We start from the raw sequence: 11,126 nt of genomic DNA on the forward strand, positions 1-11,126 counted from the left end.
CCCGCGTCCCCTGCATCGGCAGGCGGACTCTCAACCACTGCGCCACCAGGGAAGCCCCCTTCTATATCTTAATTGTGATGGTGGTTATAAGGATGTAAAAATCTGTCAAAAATTCATAGAATTTTCTGCTCAAAGTTGGTGAATTTTATATATGTAAATTACATCTCAAAAAAGCTGCCCAAAACAGATACCTAAAGCAGGGAGAAGCAAAGTATTTTTTGAGTAGGGTGATTTGTAGAAGTAAATAGAATGAATCAGTCCTAAATAAACCCTCTGCTTAAGTTCTGTCTGGCCACACACGAATGAAGACCTTCTCTGTGGTCACTGCCTTGCTGCACACTCCTTTAGAAGTAGAAGTAGGGAAGCAAGGTAGTGTGGTTAATTCATTCTGGAGTTGTCAGGGACTAAATAATGTTTACATTACTAGGTACTTTCAGTAAATGTGAATAAAAACTAAATACAAACTCTCAAAACACTTTTAAAAGGCCTAGGTACATTCAATGCTCTTAAATTCAGTGATTAGGCAAAAACACTTATATGATATTAGCTAGTTTGTATACCTCACTGTTTAGAACTACCCTATGCCATTATTTCATGACAAAAACAAAGAAAAATTTGTTGGGTTATATTTGGTTAAGCAACTTTTAATTCATGATGTGGGTATTTCAGCTGTTCATTCATCAAATCATTTTAACAATAAAGGAAAAGCTATAAGGTCTCTGCCTTTTAATATCTCTTTGTTAGGAATTAAAATACTCTACAAGCTTTAACTAAATTCTTCAACATCAATCACCCTTTACATAGGAAAAATTCAGCTTCCTCTGACTGAATTATGGAGAATTAACTTATTCTTCTGGAGCATTTTATTTCACATCCTAAGTATTTTTAAAGTGTAAAAAAAGAATTTATTGCTTATATAACTGAATATATAGGTAACATAAGAAATGACAATTAGCCAGGAGTTTTTAAAAGATGTTTTATAAACTAATAGAGCGAAACTTCTTGATATTAAATTTTAAAGTAACTGAAAAACTGTGAAATCAATTTGCAAAATAAATACTGTACTTACAGTTTGTTGCTGTCTGAAACTGAGAAGAAAGTGCTTGAGTAACTGAATTCCAAAATGTGTATAAAATTTCAGCGTGTCCATCCTATGACCCAAAAAAAGGGGATGTATTATTATTTTTTAATTACAATGGATAAGACACAGCATCAAAAAAGTATTAAAAATGTATTTAAGTCTATCAAACAATGGAATTATTAAGTAACTAAGTAGAAATATATAGATGAGTCAAATCATGTCTCACGTCATCATCCTTCTCTGCTACATACTAGCTGTGTGAACTTGGGCAAGTTGCTAAATCATTCTGTGCCTCCCTGCCCTCTGTAAAGTGGAGATAACAGTACCCACACTGCAGGATTATTACAAGGATTTTAAAAGTTTATTAAAGTAAACTCTTGGGACAGTTCTTGATGTATAATAAATCTTCAGTGAATGTTATTATTATTACAATTATTATCATCATCATATTATATACAGAAGGCAATTTTTGTTACCATAAGAAAATGAAGAACAAGCATGCTTAGACCAAGAGTGACCCCCAAGAAACAATTCACCAATTACGAAAGAGAACTGCCTGAAGTATAGACACAATTTTGTTTTTGTTTTTTTAAGTCACAGGAATTCCTATTACTCAGCTTAGCAGGATACTGTCACTCAACTATTAATACATATTTTAGAAAGTAATTACTAAAAAGAAAAGATAAATATTAGTTTAAGTGTCATTTGTTAAAACCGGACAAAGTACTTTAATACTGTTAAAAGAAAATGACTCTTAACAGAAATTTTACCAAGCCCTTTAAGGTACTTCTACACGTGTGGTAATATTATATCAAATTGCTGTTATTCTATTTTTGAAGTACAACAATGCCAATTACACATGGTTCACCCTAGTAACATAAATATGTATAATGTTCAAATATGACTGTCATAAAAAAGAATAATTAGGAAATTCATTCATTCTGCTTTAGTTTTGTACTTGCAAAGAATGAAATTCTACTTTTCAAGGTTATAAGAAAGAAAATAATCAATGAAAAATACTGATTTCTCATTTTTATGCCTATGCACATATCTATTTTCCTTGTTATTTGTTTCTTTAATAAGTTTTGTTTTGAATTCAAATGGGTATTGTGTATCATAAAAAGATAAATCAAATAATTGCTAATTTCTTATGCAGTGATCACAAAATAGATTCAGATCACCAAGATTTTATGCAATATGTGTACTGTATATCATACACTTTAAAGTGGATGTTTTTCCAACAAAGACCTACAGCACAGAGAACTATATTCAATATCTTGTAATAACTTGTAATGGGAAAGAATCTGAAAAAGAATATATATACATATATAAATAAATGAGTCACTTTGCTGTACTGAAACTAACACAACATTGTTAATCAATTATACTTTAGTTAAAAAAAATAAAGTGAATGTTCTTCATCATATTAAAGAACCATTTTAATACATCACATTAACAAAATGAAGGACAAAACCACATGATTATCTCAACTGATGCACAAAAACGCATTTGACAAAATTCAACACACTTTCATGATAAAACCACTCAACAAGCTAGGAACAAGCTAGGTAATTACCTCAATATATTAAAGGTCATATATGAAAAGTCTACAGATAACAACATAATGGTAAAAATCTGAAAGATGTCTAAGATGCAGGAAATTTGGTGACTATATATGTATGCTTCTACATACACACACATACATACACTTAAAAAAGTAAACTTGGGTCAATCTTTCTTAAGCATACAAATACAAAATTCTCAGATATAATAGCAAATTGATTTCAGTATTTGAATTATCTACCTCAACAAGTAGGATTTATGTCAGCAAGGTACCTATCATTAAATATTAGGAAATAATAGCCCAATGTCTCCAGAAGGATATCTACAGGATCATTTAGCTGAGTTAATAAAAGGCAATTAATACCCTTTAATTAAGAAAATAATACCCAGTCCTCATATGTTTTAAGTTCATAGAAAACAATGCATGAAATGATTCTTATACTTTTAAAATTATGATAAAAATCACAAAATTTACCATCTTAACTGCTTTTAAGTGTACAGCAGTGTTAACTCTATGTACCTTGATGTGCAACAGATCTCTAGAACTTTCTCATCTTGCAAAACTGAAACTCTACACCCACTGAGCAACAACTCCCATTTTCTTTCTCCCCCCCAGCCCTTGGAAACTACCTATCTACCTTCTGTTTCTAAGAATGTGACTACTTGAGATACCTCACGTGAGTGGAATCACACAATATTTGTTTTTTTGTGTGATTGGATTATTTCATTTAGCATGATGTCCTTAAGTTTCATCCATCTTTAGCATGTAACAGAATTTCCTTCTTTTTTAAAGACTTAATAATTTTCCATTGCATGTATGTATATATGTGTGTGTCTGTGTATCACATTTTCTTTATCCCTTCATCCATCGTCAGACACTTGGATTACTTCTATCACTTGGCTATTATGAATAATGCTGCAATGAACATGGCTGGGCAAATCTCTCTTCAAGATCCTGTTTTCAGGGCTTCCCTGGTGGCGCAGTGGTTGGGAGTCCGCCTGCCAATGCAGGGGACACGGGTTCACGCACCGGTCTGGGAGGATCCCACATGCCGTGGAGCACCTGGGTCCGTGCGCCACGGCTGCTGGGCTTGTGCTCTGGAGCCCACAAGCCGCAACTGCTGGGCCCGCGTGCCTGGAGCCCGTTCTCTGCGGCGGGAGAGGCCACCACGGTGAGAAGCCTGCGCACCGCGACTAGAGAGGGCCCGCGCGCAGCAACTAAGACCCGATGCAGCCATAAATAAATAAAAAAAAAAAAAAAAAAAGATCCTGTTTTCAATTCTTTTGGATATATTGTGTATCTCCAGAAGTGAGATCACTGGATCATACATTAATTCTGTTTTTAATTTTTTTGAGGAACCTCCACAGTTTTCCTTAGCAGCCACATGATTTTACATTCCTATTAACAATATAAAAGGGTTCCAATTTCTCCATGTCCTCACCAACACCTGTTTTCTGTTTTGGAAATAGTCATCCTAATGAGTGCAGTGATATCTCATTATGATTCTGATTTGTACTTCCTGATGATTAGTGGTGTTGATCATCTTTTAATATGCTTGTTGGTCATTTGTATGTCTTCTTCAGACAAATATCTATTCAAGTCCTTTACACATATTTTTAGTTGAGTTGGGTGGTTTGTTGTTGTTGAGTTGTAGGAGTTCTTTGTATATTATGGACATCAACCCCTTACCAGATATACAGCTTGCAAATATTGTCTCTCATTCTGTAGGTTGCCTTTACATTCTGTTAATTGTTTCCTTTGTCGCACAGAAGTTTTTAAGTTTGGTGTAGTCCCATTTGTCAATTTCACTTTTTTTGTTGCCTGTGATTTTGTGTCACATCCATGAAATCACTGCCAAGTCCAATGTCATGAAGATTTCCCCATTTTCTGCTCTGAGTTTTATAATTTTAGGTCTTACATTTAGGGCTTTAATTCATTTTGAATTAATTTTTGACTACGGTTTAAGGTAAGGGTCCAATTTCTTTCATTCACAAATGAATATCCAGTTTTTCCAGCATCATTTGTTGAAGAGGCTGGTAATATAAAGTTTGTGTGACCCTCTTTATTCTGTATACCATTATTTGTCTTATTTTACCTGAAATTAATACTGTTGCTATTGCTTTCACTTGAGAAATGTTTATCAGTCTATTTATTTTTATTCTTGTCATGTCACTGTTTTTTGACTCTTATAAACAAAGTATTCTATTTTTAAACACTGTTTTATCTTTTAATAAGAAATTATAAACCAAATATGTTTAACCAATAGGTTGTTTCTGCTTTTATCATCTCATTTTATGCTTTGTGTTTTCTTTGTTCTGTGGATGATTTTTGTTAGCTTTTATCTTCTCTAGAGGCTATTTCTTTTATTTCTTTTGGATGTGTCATTATCTATTCCTACAACTAACCATAAATTCCTTTGATGCAAATCATCTTTGTAATTCACAGAATTACTGAAACAGATTCCTAGAAATAACAGGAATTCTTCAAGGCTTTTTAGAATTGCCAAAGTAAACAAGAAAATTCTAAGTCCTAGACATGACCTTTTGAAAGAAAACATAGGGTCCCAGATAATCTGGCTACTTCTTCCTTTTTAGTGACAAGTCACTCAAAACTTCTAAGCCAAGAAGTATGTACTTTTAACTTAATCAGAGAAGAACTCAGACAAACTGTCCATGCATTAGAATGTATGTGAACATTGGCTAGGAAATTAACATTTTCTGAATGTCCATTACGTAACAGGCACCACTGAAAGTTATCTCATTTAAACACTACAACCACCACCAGAATGTAAGCTCCATGGCAGCAGAGGTCCCATTTTGTCTTTCTTACCACTCTAATTTCAACATCGAGAATGTGACCAGGACATAATAGGCACACAATAAATATTTACTGAAAAAATGAGTGGAACGATCTTATAAGATGACATTTTTAGTCCCTTTCTAGAGTGAAAACAAAGGTCAAAGAAAAAAGGTGACTTGTTTAAAATTACACAGAAAGTAGTACAGTAGTACAGAAAGTAGTAGAGCTGGGATTTGATCTAAGGTTTGTTTGACTGATATATTAAAGTATTAGTCCCCTTTAACTTGGCTTACCAAGGCTTATATGACATGACTGTCCCAGCCTACTTCTCTTGTTACATACCACTGAGGTCAAAGATCCAACCAGCACAAATTCCTTCAGGTTGCTGAAGGTTCTTCTGTAGTTTCTTCCAGTTACCAGCTTTTAATCCAGCACATTCATCAGAGTCAGTTTAGCTGTCTCTTCTCTTGGTTCCCCCAGGTTTGGTGCACTCTGTTATATACATCTATAGCATCCCATGTTCCCCACCATAATTATATTTTCCTATTTAAATATAGGAAAAGAGCTGTGGTTAAGAAGAGGAACTCTGAAAGTAGAATATTAAAGTTCAGATCCAGTCTCTACCACTTCTAGAACCTGTGGGGCATCTGAGCGAAGATGATCTAGGCCACTAAATACGTACAAATCTCTGGCTTAAGAACAAGATCTAAGCTGGAGAAAGAGATTTAGGTGTTATCAGCATTTGGAGGTGGTAGAAACTATTAACATGTGTGAGCTTTTCCATAGACTGCATGTGGCATGAGAGGAAAAGAATGTTGAGGATAGGACCCAGGGGAAAAACACTACTTAAAGGTTGGGGAAGAAATAATTTAGAGTGGAGAAAGAGAAGTGGTGGAGCTAGTTATTAAAAAAAAAAAAAAGATTGGTCACAAGTTAGTGATTGCTGAAACTGGACAATGGGTACACAGAGAGTCACTGTCCTATACTTTGGTTCTGTATGTTGACTTCTGTTTGAAATTTTATGAATAAAATGTTTTAAAAGGAAGGGTAGGTGGAGAAGGAGGAATCAGTGAAGGATTCTGAAGAGATATGCTATCTGTGAAGCAGGAAACCTGTATTAGTAGTAGTTATTGCCTCTAAGGAGTGAAGTAAAAGAATCTTAGAAGTGAGTAGAAGGATTTGGTAGTTGGGTCATTAAAATTCCTTTAGTAACAACTGTTTCAGTGGAGCAGAAGCTTGATTTCAGTGGTTTGGAGCAAAACTGAAACAAGAAAGTAGAGACACAAAGTACCTTATGGAAATCAGGGCATGAAGGGAAGAAATACTTTGAGGGAGATACAGGACCAAGGATTCTGTTCTGGTTTTGATTTTAGATGGTAGATCCCTGGAAGGAAGTAAATGGGAAAGGTTGATATTGGAGAAAGCAGAGTATGTACTAGACAAGGTTAAGATGTAGAATGCGAACAAAAGTAGAGGGGTAAGTCTGAGAAAAGAGAAGATACAATCAACCTCTATCTTTGATACAGAAGGGGAAGGTGAGGATCAGTTCAGATAAAGATTTTATAAGACAGTGAACTTAATGAGACAGGTCAGAGGGAACCAGACATAACTAACAGAAGAGGCAGTACAAGATTTAGCAACAAGTCTGTGCCAGAGATCTCTGTGGAGAGATCACATTGTGAATGAGAAAGCTTGCAGACTTGATCAAAGAAACCAAATAGATGTGAATTTTATATTAGCTCTTAGTCATCTTCTGGATAAAAGCAGAGGGATCCTGGGGAAGCAAATATAAAGCAAAGAAAGAAATTATCTTTACTGGAAAATAGCCTTCAGGGAGAACCATTTTGCTGTGTCTGATTACAAAAGAAGGAAGGTACAGAAATTCAGAAGGGACTTGAAGATGAACATCACAAAACAAAATGAAAAGCCAGAAGAACTTGAGTTAAAATCAAAATGTTGGCTTTTATATGTATATTGTTCAAAGATAAAGGAATACTTATAGTACAATCTACTTGTTGTTTTTAAAAAAAATGGGGGCTTAGATAAGGTGGTAGTGGGAGGAAGTGAAAAGTAGTCAGATTTCAGATACTTTTTGATGATAGAACAGATAGGACTTGTTCAAATGTATAGAGCTAAATATTATAGAAAAACCATATACAAAATGTTAACAGAAGTTATCTCGGGCTTCCCTGGTGGCGCAGTGGTTAAGAATCCTCCTGCCAAGGCAGGGGACACGGGTTCGAGCCCTGGTCCGGGAAGATCCCACATGCTGCGGAGCAACTAAGCCCGTGCACCACAACTACTAAGCCTGCGTTCTAGAGCCCGTGAGCCACAACTACTGAAGCCCGCATGCCTAGAGCCCATGCTCCGCAACAAGAGAAGACACCGCAGTGAGAAGCCCTCGCACTGCAACGAAGAGTAGCCCCTGCTCACTGCAACTAGAGAAAGCCCTCACGTAGCAATGAAGACCCAATGTAGCTAAAAAATAAATAAATAAATTACTTAATTTTAAAAAAAATTATTTCTGGGCCATAGGATTAAACATGATGCTTCCTTTATTCTTTTTAATTTTTTGGAAGAGTAATTAAGATAATCTAATTTAATTCTAAAGACAAGAATAAATTCTTGATGTAAAAAATTCAATACTGAAACACATGGTAAAAATCTAAAGCTTCTCTTCAAACTCAAATCCCTTATCCCACACTTTTCCCTAGAGATCACTGCTAAACTACAGTGAGGGTTTTAAAACCCTTTCTATAGAGTTCTCAACCTTTCTTTTCATATTGTCCCTCCAAAAAGAAAACTAAATAATTAATTATACCTATACATATATAATATGTAATAATTATATAATATAATATGCATATTATATACATATAATAAGCATATTATATACAATAATTATATACATATAATATGTAACGATACATATTATATAATTACATAATATAACTGCACTTAATTTAAATTTAAATTGAACTGTTTCTCCCTGATGACAGACGGTAAATACTAAGGAGTAAGATTTTGTACGCTAGGACTGAACTCTGGAGACCACAAGCCAATGTAATATATAAGATGTTTTTGTGCCTCCCCCCCCCTCCAAAAAACAGAACATTTTCTCACTCTTGGGGTCAATATTGCCCTTGTTGAGAACGCATGGTGGACTGGTATTTTAAATAGACTGTCACTCAAATTAGATTTAGTATGAACCACAATCTCCTCCAAACTTTTCCCCTGGCTTCCCTCATCATATTCTCTTTGGTTTCATCCTCCTCTTGAGATACTCCTTGTGGCCTCCTCTGCTACAATGTTTCCCAAACTCACTGAATGTAAATATTTTTAAATATACATTCTAATATGTTTACTTATTTGTTTAAAATTATATACAAATATCAATAAAATATTAATTATTAATAAAATTAATATTAATTATTAGTATTATTAATATTAATTAATAATTAATATTAATTATTAGTAATATTAATTTATTAGTATTAATAAAATATGTGCAATATAAAATGTACGAAAATAGCTTAAAGGATAAAACTTGTAAAAAGGACAGGCAAAATTTATAACTATCTTCTTCCATGTCAAAATGTATACACACTTTGGAAACCAGAGCTCTACATGAGTTTTATATGTTGCATTTTCAAGGTAGATTTCTTTTCTCTCTATAGCCGGTCTTACCCATTACCATGGCTTTGATTGCCAATACGAGCCGATATCGTCCAAATTTATGTCTCTAGCAGAAGCCTCTCTTCTGAGCTCCAGACTCCCATATTAAATTGCCTAACTGACATCTTCACTTGGACGTCCCATGAGCACCCGAATACAGAGCTTATCTTCCCTCCTAAATGTGCTCTTCGGTTTACGCTCTCAAATGAAGTTACTCCTATCTACCAGAACCCTGTCAAACCTGAACCAATGATATTGTCCTTGATACCTTCTCCTCCATCTCACCACATTTAATCCATCACTAAGATTTGTCAGTTTTATCTCCTGAGTAATTCTCAAATCACTGTAATTCTCCCCATTTTCATTGGCATCAATGTAAATTACTGTTATAGGCTGAGTTTTGACCCGACAAAATTCATATGTTAAGTCCTAACCCCCCCATACTTGAAAATGTGACCATATTTTGAGATAGGTCTTTAAAGAAGTAATTAAAATAAAATGGGTCATTAGGTCCTTATTGAAAAAGAAATCTGAAACACAGACACATACAGAAGGAAGATGGTGTGAAGACACAGGGAGAAGACAGCTCTATGGACATTTGTATACAAGTCTTTGTATGGATATATTCTTGCATTTCTCTTGGATTAATAACTAGGGGTATATTGCTAGGTCATATAATATATGTATGTTTAACTCTTTAAGAAACAGCCAAACTGTTTTCCAAAGTAGTTGTAAATTTTACACTTCCCTTCAGCAGTATATGAGAGTTCCAGTTGCTCCATATCCTCACCAACACTTGGTATGGTCAGGTCTTTTAAATTTTAGATATGTGCTTAATTGACATCTATCTCTAAAGTGTCTATTCAAATCTTTGGCCTATTTTTCTTTTTTCTTTTTTTTTTTGGCGATACGCGGGCCTCTCACTGTTGTGGCCTCTCCCATTGCAGAGCACAGGCTCTGGACGCGCAGGCTCAGTGGCCATGGCTCACGGGCCCAGCCGCTCCGCGGCATGTGGGATCTTCCTAGACCGGGTCATGAACCCGTGTCCCCTGCATCGGCAGGCGGATTCTCAACCACTGTGCCACCAGGGAAGCCCTGGCCTATTTTTTTAAGGTGGCTTTTTTTGTTTTCTTATTGAATTCTGAGAGTTCTTCAGACATAAGTCCTTTATTAGATATGTGATTTGCAAATATTTTCTCCCAGTTTATTCCTTATCTTGTATTTTCTTAATGGAGTATTCTGCAGAACATAAATTCTTAATTTTGAGTAAGTCCAAAATATCAATTTTTTTCATTTATGGATAGAGCTTTTGGTGTTGCATCTAAGAAATCTTTTTCTACCCCTAAGTCACAGTTTGTTCTGTTTTCTTCTATAAGTTTTAGAATTTTAGGCTTTACATCTGGATATCCAAATGTTTCAGTATTACCTGTTAAAAAGACTATTGCGTCAAGATAGAATTGCCTTTGTAACTTTTTTTGAAAATCAATTTTCCACATATGTGTCAGTGTATTTTTGGACTCTCTATTCTGCATCAATGATCTATGTCTAACTTTATGCCAATTCCATATTTTCTTGAATATGGTAGTTAAGTCTTGAAATTAACAGGTATCATTAGCCCTCCAATTTCGCTTTTCTTTTTCCAAGTTGTGCTGGGTATCCCAAGTCCTTTGTATTTCTGTTTGAATTTTAGGATCAGCTTGTCAATCACTCCAAAACACCTGTTGGGATTATACGTCAATTTAGGAAGAAGGGACATCTTAACGACAGCAAATCTATCAACACATAAATAAGGTATCTCTATTTCCTTAGGTCTTCTTTAATTTCTTTCAGCAATATTTAGCGTTTTCAGCTTCCAGATGTTCAACTTTTGACACATTTACTCCTAAGATTTCATATTCTTTGACATTACTGTATATGGAATTATTAAATTTCAATTCTCAATAGTACATTGCTAATATATAGAAGTACAACTGATTTTTTTTTTTTTTTTTTTTTTTTTTTTTTTTT

The 11,126-nt window shown here is 34.6% G+C and overlaps 1 protein-coding gene across 1 annotated transcript in view; it reads right to left on the bottom strand.

The window, feature by feature from the left end:
- LOC103084041 (conserved oligomeric Golgi complex subunit 5) overlaps positions 1–11,126 on the bottom strand; it is a gene marked incomplete at its 3' end in the record, with an annotated part of 235,716 nt that overhangs the window by 35,871 nt on the left and 188,719 nt on the right. Inside the window, exon 11 of the mRNA XM_007455380.1 lies at positions 1,070–1,151. Within this exon, the coding sequence (XP_007455442.1) occupies positions 1,070–1,151 (82 nt within the window). The remainder of the gene's footprint in view (positions 1–1,069; positions 1,152–11,126) is intronic.

Source organism: Lipotes vexillifer, unplaced genomic scaffold (assembly GCF_000442215.2).
Source record: "Lipotes vexillifer unplaced genomic scaffold, Lipotes_vexillifer_v1.1 scaffold1578, whole genome shotgun sequence".
Taxonomy (NCBI): Eukaryota; Metazoa; Chordata; class Mammalia; order Artiodactyla; family Lipotidae; genus Lipotes; species Lipotes vexillifer.